Source organism: Paramormyrops kingsleyae, chromosome 1, assembly GCF_048594095.1.
Source record: "Paramormyrops kingsleyae isolate MSU_618 chromosome 1, PKINGS_0.4, whole genome shotgun sequence".
Classification (NCBI taxonomy): Eukaryota; Metazoa; Chordata; class Actinopteri; order Osteoglossiformes; family Mormyridae; genus Paramormyrops; species Paramormyrops kingsleyae.
The window spans coordinates 72,350,518-72,369,132 of NC_132797.1; the positions used below are offsets into that span (position 1 = coordinate 72,350,518).

Genomic DNA, 18,615 nt, shown 5'->3' on the forward strand with positions numbered 1-18,615 from the left:
CTGGGGGGCTGGGGGGCTGGGGGGGGGGGGGGGTCACAGGAGACCATAAGTACTCCACACATGTAGAGTTGAGGCGGAGATTGAAACCCTGGTCTCCAGAGGAGTGATGTAACCATGCTAGCAACCCCACCCTCGGAAGCTTTCTTTTTCTTTTTCTTTTCTTTCGTTTATTTATACTGTTGAAATAAGGTACTGATGTTCCACATAGAGATATATTGAAAAATGTCTCTATCACCATGCTGAGGAATTATGTCATATTTTACATTGCATTATCAAAGTCAACTTTATGAACTTTCATGAACTTCATAATATCCCAGCAGCCTTTGCTGTCCTTACAGCGATTAGCTAAGCCATTAACTTCTCCACAATACCCTGGGATGATGCCCACGGCAGCTTAGTTAAATAACTCAGCCTACAAGTCAACCTTTGGTCAGTCAAAGTCCTGCGGGGAGACGGATAACAGGTGAGACGGGCAGGTGTGGATCCTCTTCGGACTGTGACTGTGAGGCAGCAGGTGTGGATCCTCTTCGGACTGTGACTGTGAGGCAGCAGGTGAGTCCGTGCTCTTCTACTGTAGCTTTAGCAGCGAAATACCTAAAACCACTAACAACATGTGACAATATCGTTCTGCTTTTGTGGCATATTTGTTGGGTGACAACAGCAAAAATAACTGGTCATGCAGATCTGAGGGGAGGTACAGGGTGTATGCAAATGATTATTCATTTCAGTTCCTTCAGTAGCCAGCAATCAATAGCAAGCAACTTTGTTCCATGAGCATTGTCCATACTGTGCAATGCAGATTATTGTTTATATACATGTTACAATTTCAAATGCTCACGATTTTAAAATAGCTGAACGAACTGTAAAAAGGTACCATTTTACTGAATTTTGGGTGAATGTCTTACTAGACACAAGTAGATTCACATGCAAATCTTATTAGTGTTTTTTTAAAGACGAAAGCTGTGACAGGCTTGTCATAAGTCAGTTCTCCATTGCAGTTAACAATTAACATTGACGCTAACGTCCAGAGTGCAGATCTTGAAGTCAGACATCAGCATTTCCCTGATAGTTTATTTCAGGGGATCTCCACAGCTGTCACTCTGACGCGGCCATTTCAGGTGTTAGCTTACAGTAAAGATAACGGCGAAGGTGTTTCTCCATCCACACAATGTTTCTAAAATCTGCTGAGGTCAAAGCCAAGGAGACACGTGCAAACGATTCAGGCTTTAAAGTCTTTATAGTTTTCATATTTCTTGTCATGTTTCAATCTCTCTGTGCTTGTTCAATAGACCCCTTTCATCAGGTAATGCAAAAAACGGATGTTTTAGAAACATTTGCTCATAATATCAGTATCAGACAGGTACCTATAAAATAATAAAGATAACACATAACTCACATACCTATCCTGGTGGAGTCATTGGTACTTACCAAAGGTCGGGGACATTTCCACGGTTTGATGTGAGATAGATTATGATGTGACCAGCGGTAGCATTAAATGCTGCTGAGCTCAGCATGGCCTAGGTGTGCTTTGATAGACGTTGTGCCGTCAGGGTCAGCCGGTGAAGTCATGTTGACATGCATGGTGTTGGGGTGGCCTTCCAGATGGGCGATGGTTCAGGAGAAACAGGTGGCTTCAGAAACCTTCCCATTTGACAGCAAAGCAGAATGACTGCGTATCGCTAACGTTTATGCAGCCACTGAGAGGGTAACTGAAATTTTTGTTTTAAGCAGGCAGGGCTGAGTCAGCTATAACATCTTACACTAGGGGGCCTTCATAATGCTTTGCAAAGAGTCAAAGGTGATGGATAGTGGACAAGGATCCGGGTTGTTAGTTCACAGTGTGTTGTAGTTCCCTTTAGTGAAAAGTTGGTTAAGAATTTAACCTGTTTTCGTTCACCCTCCCAGTGATATAGACATCGGCATCTATGTTAAGAACGGAGAAAGACGACATTCAAAAAATCTAAATAACATCTCAGTCAACGAAAACTTAGACTCTACACTTCAAAAACCCTTTAAACAACATAGTTAGAAAGTTTCACATTTTTAGGTGCCTCAGATATTTTGTAATAAGCAAAAATAAACCTACCGCGGCGGCCATATTTAGGATGCTTTGGTTGAAGGCAGTGGGTGACTCTCTAAGCGTTAATGCTGCGTGATGCTCTAGCGGCAGAGAGATGGAAGCTTTGAAAGTGAGGGTCATCAGCCTGAACAAGCGGGAGGGCCAGAGTTTCGGCTTCTTCCTGCGGGTGGAGCAGGGCGAGGAAGGTCACCTGATCCGTAACCTGGAGACGGGCAGCCCGGCCGAGCTCTCGGGCCTGAAGGATGGGGACCGCATTCTGAGGGTCAACGGGACCTTTGTGGACATGCTGGAACACCACCAGGTAGCTGTTTGATTACCCAATAATGATAATAGCTGTTACATAACTAATAACTAACAATAATGTAGCACTAACTCTGGTCACATTAGTCAAATAAAACCAAAGAAGTCGGCTGAGTACGTGCCCAACCTAAACCGGCTGGGGAATCTTGTGGCCCAGGTGGTCGATCTGGTGAAGAACAGCGGGATGTCCGTCACCTTTCATGTTCTGGATGAAGCCTCCTACAAGCATTCCAAGGAGACTGGTGTTGACCTGTCCGATCCGCATCCCAGCTCTCAGTCCAGTACGGCCCAGGCACAGCCCGTTATGAATGGCGTGACCGGTTCAGCACCTAAACCCAAACTCTGTTTCCTGGTTAAAGCCAAGAATGGATATGGATTTTCTATCAAGTCCGCAAAAGGTGAGATGGCAGTAACCCTCTGACTGGTAACATTCATCAAACCAGTATGGCCTGTTTAATCTCAGATAGCTATTTACCTAAGATAAGCACATTAATTATACTCTAGTGGAGAAGCGAATCTATTCTGTATTCATATTAACATCCAAATGAGCTTAAATTAACTGCACATTTCAAGAACATTAAAACTGAAGGATGAAATTAATCAAACTATCCATGTATTGTCCAGTAAGTTGCACTGTCAGGTTGGTGTGATCTGTGCTTCCTTGGATGGACTCTGGATAAATGGCTCTGGAAAACAGATAGTTGGATTAAACAAGATACCTCTGAGTATGTTTTTGACGGAGTACCAACAGCTTCTCTATTGGCTATTGAGCACATGCTGAGATGGTTTAATTCTCTCCTTATACTGCTGCTGTAATTTATACTATCTGTCTGCTTCCAGGCATGGAGGGTGTGTACATGACGGATGTGACCACCTCTGGGGTTGCAGACAGGGCTGGGGTCAAGGTCGACGACCGCCTTCAAGAGGTCAATGGGGAAAATGTGGATGATTGCACCCATGAGGAGATCGTGGAGAAGGTTAAATCAATTTTAATCTATAAGTCAATAATAATCATTCATAAATATAAATGACACACAAATAGAGATGAATGTAAGGATTTAGTTGTAGTGTTTGCATTTATTCTCGTTAAATTCTCATTATGGAAGGTAGTTGGTTAATGGTGCTGACAATACAGCAAATTTGTGATGTTTCATATATATTCATGATATGAGTCTTACTGAGCTTTGAGCCATATTGAATCCTGTCCCCTACGAGTGCTAATGCTGGAGGTTTGTGGTCAAGCCTCTCTCTCTGCCCAACCCCTTCTCCTCCAGATCAAGGTCGCAGGTGATCGGATCATGTTCCTGCTTGTGGACGAGCACTCAGACAAATACTACAGGAACAGGAAGCTGAAGCCGCGGGCTGAGGACGCCACCGTCAGGCACCTCCCACACGCGCCACGCATCGCTGACATGACCAAGGGCCCTGACGGATATGGCTTCTACCTGAGGGAAGACCCCAAAACGAAAGGTGTGCCTGGAAAGACAGAGAACATCCATTACAGACGGAGAACATGGATACAGAGCAGCAGGAATGCCAGTGCCACTCCTCACCTTTAAAATAAAAATGACAAAAGTGGCTTTTGAACACATGAAGGCCAAAAGAATTCAATTTAATCGCTGAATTCTGCCACAGTTGAGACCCTAGCAAATATCACCATTGTCATTTCATCGAATATTTTACCCCCAGTCATCTGCTGCCAGGGGAGATTCTAGGGTGTTTTTTAAGCGGGGGCCTTAAGAGGGGACATAATTCATACAGAGGTGCTAATCTTATCATTAGCTAATGATACGTTTTGAATAGGTGAGTGGCAGGGGAGGGGGCACTCTGGGGCCAATCAGCTTTCAGTTTGGGCCAGTGGCCTTGTGGTTCCGCCCCTGAAATATCCCCGTCTGCTCCCCTGTGTAAAACATTTCAATGTCTGTCTTCTAGGCCATTTCATTAATGACATTGACCAGGGGAGTCCAGCTGAGAAGGCAGGGCTGAAAAACATGGACCGTCTAGTGGCGGTCAGCGGGGAGGAGGTCAAGCACTTGGACCACGACGAGGTTGTGGATCGAATCCAGGGCTGTGGACTGAAATGCTCCCTGCTGGTGGTTGATGTGGAAACGGATAAAATGTACAAGATGGTGAGAAACTCTTTCCAGAATGAGGTGGTGTTCTCTGCACTGAAGCTGTTTTTGCGAACCAAGCAAGTCAAACATTAAATACTTTTCTGTAACAGAGTAGAATCACATTTCTGCTCTGGCAATATTTAACCCCTCCAAAAGCAACCATTGGTCTGTTGTGCAGAATATTGATTCCCATACTTTACAGACCATGACCCCCAAAATAACAAAATTTCATTACCAGGGATTCCAGATCCACACTCACAACCTGGTGGTGGGGGGGGGGGGGTTATCACGATCAACCAGACCTTGATTAGTCACTGACACTAACACTAAGTCATTCCACAGGGAGGTGTGTCTCCTTTTCTTTACTGGAAAGAAATGAGGGGGGTGGAGCCAATCACAGCACTCGGTGCTGAGGAGCCAGCCCCAGTTCGGGGCAAGGACACGCCCCCTGCAAAGCAGCTCAAGCCCAAGCTCTGTAAAATGGAGAAGACTTCCAGCGGCTTCGGTTTCCACCTTAACGGCATCCAAGGGGTACCAGGCCAATACATTCAAGAGGTAGAGCGAGGAGTCACACTTTACTGATCAGACACAATCAGACTGACATGGGACTCAAAATATCATTATCATTAATCAAATATCATTGATTTAATATCCAGGTACAGTAAAGCTCCTCAAGCTAAGCTTGGTCTTCACCTCACTAATATGTACATCTCCACATTTCTCATGATCTACCCACCTCAGTGTGGTCATGCAATCAGTAGGGAAGCCCTGCATTTCTGCCACCACATGTGATTTTGACAGATTGTACGTCTCCCAGGTTGTGACGGATGGGGTCGCCGACCGGGCGGGTCTGAAGAACGAGGACATTGTCGTAGAGGTCAACGGCGTGAATGTAGAAGACAGCACCCATGAGGAGGCTGTGGCCTTGATTAGAGCCAGCGGTGACCGCCTGACCCTGCTGGTGGCCGAGAAGAAGGCTTACGACTACTTCAAGGCGGAGAAGATTCCCATCACGCCCCAGCTACTGGGCCAGACGCCCACACCTCAGCCTGAACCTGCAGCCACGGCCAAACAGATTCATACCACCAAGTCCCAGGACCCCCAAGGGAAGGAAGAAGAGAAGAACGAAGAGGAGAAGGCAGAGGAGGAGGAGGTGGCTACACCAGAAGCTGCCCCACCAAGCGAGCCAAAAACCCGCGACAGGGTAAGAGCCCCAGGGTTGGTGACCTTCCTCAAAGAGAAACCCAAGTAGATAGGATATGTGTGTGAAAATCATCAATTTGAGTTTATTTCCCTTTTGCTTTTATTTCTTTTTATAGACACCATCATCATCCTCTTCTTCTTCATCAGAGGAAGATGAAAGACTCTGAGGAGATTAGTCCTACTGGCCGCTTGCTGTCCATTAGTGTCACTCCAGCTCTCACCCTGATTGGTGAGCATTTTGTGTATCTGAGGGCTTAATGTACTATAGCAGTGTTTCCCAACCCGGTCCTCTGGGACCCACAGACGGTCCACGTTTTTGCTCCCTCCCAGCTCCCTCCAGACTGTCCTATTTTTGCTACCTACTAGGAACTGGGTGGGAGCAAAAACATGTACTGTCTGCAGGTCCCTGAGGACCGTATTGGTAAACACTGTACTATAGGACAACATTGCCACTTCTGCTGGTAAACACTGTTCTTCTGTTGGTGTTTGTCTTGATTTAATCAAGCTAACTTATTACCCTGTATGATGCAGGCTAGCTTCTGTCCGAAATATATTTACATTTATCTTAGGGTTAATAATTATGTACTTTCTTGCTATTATTTGGTTATAAATTTTCTCATGAGTAAACGACGACTTGAAATTAAATCTAAATTAAGTATTCAGCTTGTCACTGAATCTATAATGTGCATTTCTGCACCTTTTTCGTCTCCTGTTTATTGCTGAAAAAATATTGGAGAATAACCTGTCACTTACCATGCCGCGAGGAAATTAAAAACCTTCTCATTAAAAACCAGCCTCTGTCATGCTCTTCATGACGTTGGGATACAAGTTAGCATCATGTCCAAGAGTGTAGCCTTGACTCGCAGTGTCTTCCTGGGAAAGAATGACTGTGACCCAACACAAACCTTCAAAGCGGCCTCCTGGTCCAATGACACTCATATCTGAGGGGCTGAACTAAAGATTTTAAGGATGATGAAGAATAATCATTGGCATCAGGCATGTTGTACAATTACCCAAAGAGGTTTGTTCCATCTCTCTCCCTCATCATTTTGGTAGGGATGCTGGTCCCCCACCCAAACCTATTTCTGGTTATGGGCTTGTTCTTTTTGTCGTTCTTTGTGTGAAATAGAAACACTTCACAAATTACATCTTACAGCAGTGAGTGACTTCTCAGGCAGAAACCCCTGGCTGAGCAGAGACTATTAGCAGTATCAGTTAATTAGACATAAATTAATAAAGAGTTCTGTGCTATACAAGGGAGGACACAGTGTGAAATGTGGGGAAATGTGCTTCAAAGTGACATTGCTGCTAAGATTGAGATTTTACTTCCACGAGTTTCTTTCTGAACTGCAAAACATAAAGACTGAAATTCGTCCAACTGAACCTTTTATTAACTTAAAAAATTAGAGCATCATACAACTTTTCACATGTTGACATCAGAAATGCCTCACAAAGGCTTTACTCTCTCTCTCTCTCACACACACACACACACACACACGCACACATACACTCTGACAGTGAATAAACAAAAGGTTTGAGTCTCTCCCATGTGATCACATGGTCATGTGCTTCTCTGGAGCCTGTTTGTGGGCCAGGTAGAGGAAGAGGATGCTGGAAAGAGCGCTGACGAGGAAGATGACGTCAAACCAGCGGTGGTAGAAGTTAAACTGCAGCTCGCCCAGAACCTCGGTCACTATGGTGCGGTACTCCAGGGGCATACTCATACGCATCAGCAGGACTGAGGAGACAAAGTACATGCCCTGCCAGAGAGAGAGAGACAAGGGAGAGTACTGTGTGAGCAGAGAAGTGAGAAAAACAGAGAGACAGAGAGGTGACAGCACTGTATGAGTGGGGCAGAGAGAGAGAGACAGGAGACAGAACTGCATGAGCAGGGCAGAGAGAGACAGGGGCAGCACTGCATGAGCAGGGCAGAGAGAGACAGGGGGCAGCACTGCATGAGCGGGGCAGAGATAGACAGGGGGCAGCACTGCATGAGCAGGGCACGGAGAAACAGGACAGCACTGCATGAGCAGGGCAGAGATAGAAAGGGGGCATCACTGCATGAGCGGGGCACGGAGAAACAGGACAGCACTGCATGAACAGGGCAGAGAGAGAGATAGACAGTGGACAGAACTGCATGCGTGGGGGAGAAAGACGGGGCAGCACTGCATAAGCAGGGCAGAGAGAGAGAGACTCAAGATCTCAAGAAAACACAAAAACACTGAGAAAATACGGTTTCCATAATTTTTTTTTTGTTTTTTTAATGTATTGTTTGGCATTTTGGGGTCACTGTGCTCACATCTGGATCACATTCCCCAAGAACTCACCATGATCTGAGCCAGAACCAGGACTATGACATTGGAAGACTTGCTGCTGGAAATGGCATAGAAAAACTGTGAACGCAAAAGGATTTTTGTAAAACACAGGCCATGAATGGAAAGAGGGGTTTATGTATAGCCTAACACAACAGAAAGGCTGTTTCTCACAATTAAAATGAATTTTGATAGAGATGAATGTCTGTAATGCTTGCTCCACTCACCTTGGTAAGCGTTATCAGTAGGCCTCTGATTGACGTCACGATGATGATGCCCACAAGAATGAAGGATATGTGCTGAGACCAAAATTTGACCTGACAGAGGGAGCAGTAGGAACAAATAATTAATAACGACCATGTCAGAATGAAAACTAAAATCCCAGCTCCTGATAAAACATTCATTTGAGAGAAGAAAGTGCTGCCCTCCCCAACGGTGAACTCACATCAAACTGAATACCCAGGTAGTTGACCGTGATCTCAATTCCCCGTGTCACAGGATCGGTCTTGCCTACACGATCAAAGACGATGTTGATGGTGGCCTGGAGGGACAAACAGTGCTGCAGATTACGGATCTCTGCTGACAGCAGGCCCATTCATGTGTGCCCTAACTGTGGAGTGTGAAGAATATAACAGTAAGAGGAGATGACAGATACACTGATTACAAAATCTTACAGTCCAGCAGATGACACCCTGAGTAAGACACTAATCCTTTCAAAGTTGCGAGCTACGGGAAATTCTTACCATAAAGATTTTCCATACGCAGTAAATGGAGAAAAAGTATCCCAAGACGTTGAAGTACTTTCCTTGAAATGTTTTGGAATATTCGATCCTTTCCTGGGTTAAGAGGAGACAGACATCACCTTTACTTGAGTGGTACGAAATCAAAGTTCAAAGATCACAAAAGATCAAGGAGATAAGTGTTAGACTCGAAGGAAATATTCTATAAAACTTTGTATAAATCTTTCCTCATCCTCGATGTATAGCTAATCCCCGAAAACGACGGAGCAGAGTAAAAGCTGCTTGTAACGACTCGCCCAACTCATGTTTCCCATACTAAAAAATAGTTATTAATTGAATAACCTGCATGGGTTATTCCACGTGTAAGAAGTACAGTTCTGACACCACACATCACGGCTGTTAACAATTAACAGATACTCCTATCGCAAGGCTCAGCTGATAAAGTAATCCAGAAAATGCGAAGTGGCAGCTGGACTTGTGAGTGTACTACTGAGATACTGCTCTTGGACCAAGGGTGACTGAAAGACCATCTAGCTAAATATAAAGGGAGAGAGCTGGTAAACTGTAATTTATCTGGGTGGGAGAGTACAGGGATTAAATGATGCATAACTGTAGATGTTCTGCAAAGTGGCATGTTGGGTTTCCTCTTAAGAATTGTGTAGATGAGGTTCCTGCTGAGGTCTAAGAGCTCATAGGTTATGCCAGCTCCCATGTCTGACCACCTGTCTTATTTGGCAAAGCCCCTTTAGTTCGGTCTGTCACACCCCATCCATTGCTACCTTGGTGGCCTGCAGATCCACAGTCTCCAGGAAGAGCTGGCGACTGAGCTCCTCCAAGGCGTCCACTTCCTGCTGGATCAGCGACAGATCTGAAGCAGAGCCGTCGAGGCACCATAACCACAAGCAGAGGAGAGAACGTTCTGTGGGACGTGACCATTTACGCAGCCCTTTGCAGACGGACCCACCAGGTGTTGAATGCTGGTTTCTGACATAGACGGTGTGAGCGGACAGCCTGATATATGGGAAGGATACTCTCGCTGTTTGGCGGAGGGGATGTGACACTTCTGATCATTCCCCAGATGCCAGTCTGCTTGCTCTGGTCCTCCCCCCGCTGGTACATCTGTCTCCTGGTCATAGCGATTCTACAGCACAACAATCATTACACATCACTTTGCTCATATCTATTACAAATACCAATTTTAACTTCCCCATACAAGCGTAACACTCTGCGTATCCACTCTGCGTATCCACCCTGCGTATCCACCCTGCGTATGCGTATACGGAAACGTTCATACTTCTCTGTTCAAGCCGCGTACTTTGCACATGCGCACAACGTGTTGAATTTATATTTTCCCTAATGATGATCATATAAATTATTATTCTGATATTCCCTGCACATGTACCACAGCAGTGAGGTTAGTGTCCATTCCTCAATGTTTTACAAATTCAGAGGCAGCTCACAGGGTTGCCTACTTTGGTCAGCTGGCTGGCATGAGATTTTCAATTCGAGACGAGTCTGCACACAAATACACATGCGTTTACATGCATCTAACAGTTTTATTGCCTTGTAAATAGCCTGTAGGGTTTGCAAACCACCCCAATGCTCGTCAAAAGCATCCACACTGTTATTTAAACTGGACACTACCGAATCGATCATGCGCAGTGGCCAGAACTGCGCGCACAGCGCTGTGCAGACACAAATTTGGAGTCCAGCAGGCTTTCGTCCGTTAAGGCGTACAATGACATCAAACGCGTCATTAACGTTCGAGCAGATACGTCCACTAGTATGCGTGCGGAGAAGTATGAACCAGCCTTTATGATTAGTAATATTACCATTGTGTCTGGGGTGAGTTTAACTTAAAAAGTTTACTTAATGGGCCTTTAATCGTTTGATTAAAAACTCGTGTTTGAATACAATGCCACCTGCTGTTCCATTTAAGTATTACATACGACGGTACACAAACATTTCACAGATGCACAACATACGGTTTAACTTCAGTCTGATCTGATTATGAATTCAGACAGATCAATTAAAAGCGGAAAGCAGGGAGCCATATTAACAGAATAACTGCAGACATAATGAGAAGTTCTGAATGTTCCCCAAACGTTTCAGGCCTGAGTTAACCTGACTAGCTACTTCGACACAGGCCAACCAGCCTCACATGTGAGAGGGAGGGGTTAGAGGAGTGTACTGAGAGCTTACCGCATCTCTGTGGGTCACAAATGTGTCTTTAATTTGCTTTTCAGCACCGTTCATCACTTTTTTCCTTAAAGGGGCTACGTTCCCATTTTTGCTCTTTTGAGAAATAAACTTCTTTGCTTGCTCCTCAAGGCTGACTTCTCCACACCACAAAATGAACCGTTCTCCTCACAAATGTCTGATATATGATCCTCAGGAGAGAATCGCAGAAGCTTCTGTCGTCATTTCCCGCTCATTTGGCTGATGCCGGATGCATGTGCAAACGTGACTCTTTCTCCCCCCCATGCACTTTGATTCAAGCAAGGCTGCAGGAACACAAGCTCACCTCTTTTTTTTGCTGATGATCATGTCCATTGTCTGCAGTAGCCTCCTCTCCAGGGCCAGGATGTCACTGTCAGTCACATTCCTATGCAAGAGGAACACGTCTCTCCATTGTAAGTGAGAGCATTCACCATGCATGCGTAAACTATGAGCAAATAACATTAATCAACGTGTTCAGGCAGCAGTATCACGGTTACCATGGTGTTGAGTATGACAACACAATCCTAAAAGAACGATGGCAAAACCGCAAGAACATTAATACTGGTCTCACCCCAGCAAATGGGCCAATGGATAGTAAATGGGACAGAACGAGCAATGAAGACACACCGGAGGAAGTAGGACATGTAGGTGTAAGGACAGTTCACTGCGCCAAAGCCGGACAGTAACGCCATCAGGGTCACACCTATTACACCCACACGGCTGATCAGCTGCTCAATGGACAGAATCCCTGAAGGAGAACAATGGCACTGCATTCAACCTCACTACAGTCTCTAAGACAGATTAACCTTAAATAACTTTAAGAAAATGTTTAAACCCCCTAAAACAACAAGAGCAACAAAACTTTCAATTTGAATTCCAGTATGTAATTCATACAGAGGGAATCTCATTGACAAAGTTACTAAAAGATGGTGAGTATCTGTGGGTTAAGCCTATGAGGTTTTACACAACTGAAAAAAAGCTGAATTTTGAGGCACAATGCGACAGGAATGTTACCGTGTTTGGGACTGAGGATGGGAAAGGGGTCTCCCAGCTTCCAGAAGAAATACATGAAAGTGAACCAGACCACACAGGCGAAAAGCAGCTTCTGCCTCTGTACTAGAGATGAGTCACCAAAAAAAAAACAGTTCAGAAAACAGCAGCATCCATTTCCATTTCTGGACTGCCCATATTTTTAAGGGAAGTGTCCCCAAAACAATCACAGTTTATATTTACAGTATGATTATTCATTACACATTCACAGCAATTTATTCAAAAGTGAATTAACAGGTTATGCAGGGCAGAAAGAGAGACTTACAAAGCCGTATGTTGCTAACCACAAAGTATCCAATGTAAAATGGAACCACGAAGATTAATACCAACAAAATGACGTACAGGTTTAGCTTCCAGTGAAAATACCTAGAACTGAAAAACAAATATCATTAGCTAGACAGCATTAAATTAAATAACATTTTGTTTCATTTTAAATCTTTTTCATACACATGAGAAGTACTGGGTCTGCCAGAAATTCAATTCAGAGTAAAGTCTGAGTCTTCGATGGAAGGCTTCATTAACAATTTGTGCGAAAGTCAAATGCAAAGGAGCACATGCAGAGTCACTCACGTGCTGCTTAAGGCGCCGAGTATCTCAAAGATGATGAGCTCAAACATTGTGCAGGAGAACGCAAAGGTCACAGAGAAGACGACCTGCACAATATAGTGACGTACCTAAAGGATGAAAGCACTGTCAACATTTACTAATAGGTTCAGGATCTCCCAAGACTGACTTCTGCTGAAATAACATTCTGCAATCCGATGTGTTAGCTATCAGTATTTTATCAATAAAATTAAATCAATTAAAATAGTTTGAACTTTTTTATAAAATAGATCTATTTACAGTTGAACATACTGAAGAGTATCAAACATTACTGTAAACTCCTGGACAAAATTCCTTTACCTCATAATCTTTGAACAATTGTCTCATGAAGAAAAGCCACCCGAAGCCAAAGAACAGCACCTGCGGAGTACAAAAGCTGCATGTTGGACTCAGACATTCCTCACATTTTAGACCAGACACCCACAACGAAGCTCAAAGGGGAACATTAACATGACTCTTAACTGCCGCTGCTACTACTACAACTAATAATAATAATAATAATAAAAGTAGTAGTAAAAATAGTAATGTCTATGAAGATGCACTGACAGATACCTGAGAGGTGACCATGATCACAGAGTCTACGAGAAATGACATACTGAACCAAAAAAAAACTGTGGGCGACGTAGGGGTGAGTGCACCGTTCTTGATAAACGTGGTAATTAAGTTTCTGACATGAAGCTGACCAACCGGCTGACACACGGAGCTACACGGAACCAGCGCTTACTCCACCGCAAACCGGAAGCGCTATTACGTCATCATTCAGAATCCTATTAGACAACAAAGACAACTTCCGTCGCACGTTGCGACGTTTCCGTTTGTGTATCCTCTAACAAATTTTAAACGGCGTGGATTGGGTTGCTGCTTGAACGCGGGGCTGTGCTGTATTAATCGGTACTGGCAAATTGTGGCGAACATTATGATCAATATATTTTTTTTCTTTTACCACGGACATGATATTTAAAAACGTAGCCTACATAGTTATTTTAGGTTGACCAGACAATCCATGTCAAGGAAAACACTTTGAGCTACTTCATGTTTGACGAAGCTCCCGTGCTTGGCTAAAACAGTTCAGTTCTTCTCGTGCTTTGAATGGTTTGTTTAGTTGATTGAAAGATTCATCCAGCTGTTTCCAAGGCTGCCAACTTTAGTCAGCTGACTACATGGGACATACATAAATACTTATGTAACAGTTTTATTACATTGTAAATAGTGTGTAGTGTTTGCAATCTACCGGAACGCTTTTGATGTACCTAAATTTAGGTTTATAATGCATTAATATCGATTTGCCGTAAGATTTATTGCGTGATCGTGACAGTCTGAAAGCGTGAGTGCCACGCCAGATGCGTGAATGTTGGCAAGCTTGCCTGTTTCACATTAACCCCAATCAGCATAGAGAAAGAACTCAATGCTTAAGTGAGATCCAGGTCCCTTTAATCCATATGGTAATTCATAAATCCTGTCCTAGTTCAAAGTGACCTCCCTGACATGAATTATCTGGGGGTGTTCTTCGTACGTGGACTAACGGGTTATCCGGATTTAATTGTTGAATATTTGACAACATCCCGTATTTTTCGGTTCTTCTGAACCCTTGTTGAATTGAGTATGTAAGCTCAAACCTGCTCGGAACCGGTATATTCCTTTAAACAAGATTATATTGCATATACAAACAGTGCTCTGACCACTCAGGAAACCCGGCCAAACATACATCGTTATTAAAGTTTGTACGACTATTTTAGTGCTTGATTAATTGATACATTACTGCCGATTAAGGATGTGCGAAATAACTCTTTTTTTGGCACTTTGTATGAAATGGATCTGAAACGCTTACATTCGATATATCAAAATGTCTATTATTTAGGCTGAAGAGTGCTAATGAGTAAGTTCAATACCACCAGGGGCGCCGTAGGAGAGGAGGGTAGAAGTTAGGACGATTCCAAGTGCCCTAAAAACTTGGAAAATAACTGGATTGGTCTGGACTGGGGGGTCCAATATCTTAACTAACGTACCTGCATGAATACCACCAATAAATCATGTAAAATTCTTGTTATTGAATTGTAGTATAAGTCCCTCAACATTGTACCTTAGTTACTCATGTTTGTTAAAAACGCAAACATAGCTAACTAGTCCAAACGCTAACAAGCCTTGATTAAAATAATTTTAAATCATGAGAATGTTCCATCTATAAAATTCAGTTGCAGCATACGGCACGTCACTGCACATGTAGTCTATATGCTACACCAGTAGATGGTGTATTTCAGTCACGATCGAGGTACGGCTCTCCCTCGTTCAGTAGCTTATCCAAGCCTCTAGTTCACTGATTCGCTCACCAGTTCGTTCACTCCGTCGGGTTACTCTCGTTCTGGGTGCATCTCCATGCAATAGCTGCCTCTAGCAACTTACATAGTTGGACCAATTCAGTTGTCAGGTATAAATACAGTACAGTACAGTCCAAAGAATTGTTTAAAACTGTTTATCTGGGTAGCAAGTGTACTTTGACTTAGAACAAAAAACACAATTTAACAATTTAACAATACATGTGCAAATTAAGAGTAACACGATAAAAACTAGTAATAATTTCTTCTGTTTTCTAAAAAGTTACTGATATCTCCACAGGGGCACCTCAGCCGTTCAACGATTTTGCTAAGTTTCACCAAGAGCTCAATTAAATAATTAAATAAATTGGTTTAAAAACTCAGTGACAGATTGACTAGCTGAGGAAGTCAAAAAATACATGGCTGCACTGGACGGTCGCTGCAAATACCAGGATGATTTTAACAGAGGTTCTGAAATGGCTAAGCTGACACACTTTGACAGGCATAATATCATAGTTTTATACTAACACGAGGAAAATCTAAACATCATTTTCTTTGCCTGCCTAAGGCGTTTGCACAGTACTGTACATTATACATGTATAAATACACAACAATTTAAATGATATGCATGCAAACAAAACCTGTTCTTATTTCTGAGCAGAGCCAAATGATCTGGCTCACTAGCAGCATCAGGAATTTCCATCAGTAAATTATCAACTATCGGTCATAGTGGACGCATACGTCCAGTTTCAGGTTTAGTTTCCAGCCAATCATTTGCTCGCTTACAGCACGTCCTTACATGTCTCACTGGCTCTCACTGGCCACAGTCGAGGAGGGTGGTGAACAAAAGTGTGCAGTTCTTGTAGGGGACTAGTTCCCCATGAACGATTCGTATTCTAACGTCACACCATTAAGTACTGATTATTTCCATGTCTGTTTTGCGTCCGTTTTCTGTTGTGCGTTGTATTATGTGCGTTTTAAAATCTCTTGGTTAGGCATAGCCTTGGCTGGTATCATGGTAGCAAATTAGCAAAATTATTAAACGTATGTTTTATAAATCAACGAATCTTTAGGTGGCTTGAATCAAATAAACTGTGTCCCAAAAAGAGTAATTTCGCCCATCACTATCAGTAATTATGCAATAGCAGTCCGTTTCGGAAAGAACCTATTATTCATGCTGAATTCTCGTTAAAACCGGATATTCGGCTCAACCCTGGCGTCTTACATTTTTCCCTGTAACCGTTTCCAGCTCCTCCTAGTGGTCAGGCAGCGTATCGTGCTAGTATTTATTCCAAAGTATTTTTTATTTCGTTTATTTATAAAACTTTTTATATTATGCACAATACATGGTGTAGGACCTGCCCTTAGGTTACGTGGTTCACTCGTCTGCACCGCAGTGCTCTTGAGTGAAGAGGTTTGTAAAAGCTTCAATTGTTTGATTTTAAAATGTGGCTTATAATTATTCTTCTTGCCTTTTTAATTAATTACTTTAGTTTTAAATTAATTAGCAATGTTCCACTTAAAGCACATTAGAATGAAACAAACATGTCTAGTGTTATCACCCCATGATAATTCCATGATAAATTCTCTCTGCCGTGTCTCCTCTGAGTATACTGCATGTACATATTAGTCAAAGGAAAACTTTATACACAAAAACTCTGGCATACACGTGTCTGTGTGTGTATTTGTTCAGCTTATCAAAAAGCCATCTATCTTGAAGTGCTCCCAGAGAGCAAGCCAGAGGTGACAGTGGCAAAGAAAAACTCCCCATTAGGAAGAAATCTTGGGAGGAAAAAGACTCAAATAGGGAGCTCATCCTGCTGGGGCCAGCAGAGGAGGTCCGGAATAGCAAACGTGTCACGTGTGGATCAACAAAATTTGCAACAGAATTTGTTAAAACCATGCTGGCATCACAGATGAGTTGCATGTTGATCGAATGACAGAACATTCTGTCCACAAAAGCAGCTGCCTTTCTCCTCATTGTTGCATTGTGTGTGCAGTCAGTAACACTGACTTTTCGCTCCACTACTTCTCTTTTCCCTGCACTTCCACATAACATGTACCAGTTATGCATTAGTGTTTATGAGCAACTTATCAGCAAAGTTTATCGCTTTAAGTTCCATGTAGTAGTTATTGGTTGAGTGAAATGAACCGACTAGCAGGGATTAAAAAAAGGTTCAGTAAGTTCATCTGAAGAACTACAAATCAGGTCGGATTCCTGCTGTGGGAATGCAACAGAAGAAGGATCTGGTTTCTGTGATGGGAAAGTGCCTAACATTAGGAACGATGGATATTGCTGTACATTGCGTTTTAATGTCTGCCTGTACAACCACACCTTGACAGTCTGTGAATAGCAGTCACTACTTGAGGAATACTGGAACTCAGTGTGGACTGGGATATCCCTGATCTGTCAGGCAGTTGACTTTGGTATGTTCATGTCATCAAAATTCTAGGTGTTGTCAGTACTTGAGTACTTGGAGATGGACAGGACCAGAATGATGTTGTAATGTAGGTCCTTCAAGAGTCGAAGGCCAATTCAACACACAACTACATCAGGATTGCCCTTGGCAGTCTAAAATGACTGATAAGCCAAAAATTATCTTTGAAAAAATAATTTTGATCTCTAAATACTCTCTCTCTTCATATGTAGCCACATGCAATATCCTCTATCAAAACTAAATATGCCCAGATGATGTTGCGTGAGACATACTTTTTCTTGATAAATCCCAAAATCTTCATATAATAGTTTGTACAAATGTTTCTTCTCTCCAAGCTTTGTCTATGGGGGTTTGGTTTGACTTCAGGGGGCGATATGACCCCTAGAAAGCATTAATGTTTGTGGCTTTGACATGAAGAGAAATGTTTGCATAGTGGAATTACAGTGGCATTTAAAATTAAATCTGCTGTTTAATAAGCATGAGCGTGCACGGTCACGTCGATGAAGACTGACTGCCTTTTAAGAAAGAGGGTTCGCTGTGTGAGGTGGTATTTGCACCTTGGTAATTCCATCTAGAACAGCTGGAGGTTTTCATCTTATTTCAATTTAACGGCTTCAGGGAGAGTGTTTGGAGCAGCACGGTTTTAACCACGGATATACATAACTGCTTCGTTAGTACGCATTTGGACGAAATGGAGCAGTACCATAAAAGAAGCACATGTGACAAAAAAATTCTGACTAAAATTATATCTATGTGCAATGATACTTGAATTTTCATTTAAATTTTGAATTCTTATGAACTCACAAATTTACACATCCTTACTACTATGGAATTGTTCCAAGTAACCAAAGGAAGGACATGAAATGTAAAAATCCTGCTGTGTGCACAGAAAAACTCAAAATTCCTGCAACTCTGTTTGCACTGCTTGTAGTGTTGATAGCAACGGCGTTGAGGGAACATGCCGTGACCAGGATGGCTAGAAGATCAGAGTCATGCACTGGCATCCTGCTAATCTAACGAGCTGAACAAGTTCGCTGTGTTGGCCTGATTGTTCCGGTTATCGCTTCCAAAGATGATTTGTGGCTGCCTTTTTGTTACTTTTCATTTGCAGGAGACTCATTTTCGGACTGTTTATGACACTTTAGGGGCGTTCATAAATCCTCATATAGACACGCAGCTAAGGTGGTGCTTTTATCAAGTGGTAAATTTAATCTGTACTTGCGATATATTCGGGGACAGCAGA

General features: G+C 43.0%; 2 protein-coding genes across 3 annotated transcripts in view; one reads left to right on the forward strand and one right to left on the reverse strand.

The window, feature by feature from the left end:
• The first annotated feature begins 38 nt into the window (after positions 1–38).
• Positions 39–6,490, forward strand: pdzk1 (PDZ domain containing 1). Its single transcript, XM_023827422.2, has 9 exons — positions 39–552; positions 2,165–2,381; positions 2,538–2,778; positions 3,221–3,357; positions 3,655–3,850; positions 4,313–4,509; positions 4,837–5,049; positions 5,312–5,698; positions 5,814–6,490. Exons 2-9 carry the CDS (start codon positions 2,175–2,177, stop codon positions 5,862–5,864), a joined length of 1,629 nt encoding a protein of 542 aa, XP_023683190.2. The 5' UTR covers positions 39–552; positions 2,165–2,174; the 3' UTR covers positions 5,865–6,490.
• A 576-nt stretch (positions 6,491–7,066) lies between these two features.
• si:ch73-390b10.2 (Golgi pH regulator) overlaps positions 7,067–18,615 on the reverse strand; it is a 108,461-nt gene continuing 96,912 nt past the window's right edge. Inside the window, exons 2-15 of one of the 2 annotated variants that reach the window (XM_072698397.1) lie at positions 13,175–13,341; positions 12,923–12,982; positions 12,590–12,693; positions 12,285–12,391; positions 11,984–12,085; positions 11,597–11,717; positions 11,274–11,354; positions 9,781–9,890; positions 9,529–9,617; positions 8,753–8,845; positions 8,455–8,550; positions 8,237–8,326; positions 8,025–8,090; positions 7,067–7,457 (exon numbers count right to left, since the gene is read on the reverse strand). In XM_072698397.1, the coding sequence (XP_072554498.1) occupies positions 7,251–7,457; positions 8,025–8,090; positions 8,237–8,326; positions 8,455–8,550; positions 8,753–8,845; positions 9,529–9,617; positions 9,781–9,890; positions 11,274–11,354; positions 11,597–11,717; positions 11,984–12,085; positions 12,285–12,391; positions 12,590–12,693; positions 12,923–12,982; positions 13,175–13,216 (1,368 nt within the window). In that variant the 5' untranslated portion in view covers positions 13,217–13,341 and the 3' untranslated portion in view covers positions 7,067–7,250. Of the gene's footprint in view, positions 7,458–8,024; positions 8,091–8,236; positions 8,327–8,454; positions 8,551–8,752; positions 8,846–9,528; positions 9,618–9,780; positions 9,891–11,273; positions 11,355–11,596; positions 11,718–11,983; positions 12,086–12,284; positions 12,392–12,589; positions 12,694–12,922; positions 12,983–13,174; positions 13,397–18,615 lie in introns of those variants that run through there. The other variant, XM_023827628.2, reaches the window with a different exon arrangement.

Excerpts from the sequence above, each read along its gene's own strand:
- pdzk1 (XM_023827422.2), top strand. The coding sequence starts at position 2,175 with ATGGAAGCTTTGAAAGTGAGGGTCATCAGCCTGAACAAGCGGGAGGGC. Across the intron at positions 2,382-2,537 it reads ACATGCTGGAACACCACCAG|GTGGTCGATCTGGTGAAGAA; the intron begins GTAGCTGTTTGA and ends CTTGTGGCCCAG. Across the intron at positions 5,699-5,813 it reads AGCCAAAAACCCGCGACAGG|ACACCATCATCATCCTCTTC; the intron begins GTAAGAGCCCCA and ends TTCTTTTTATAG.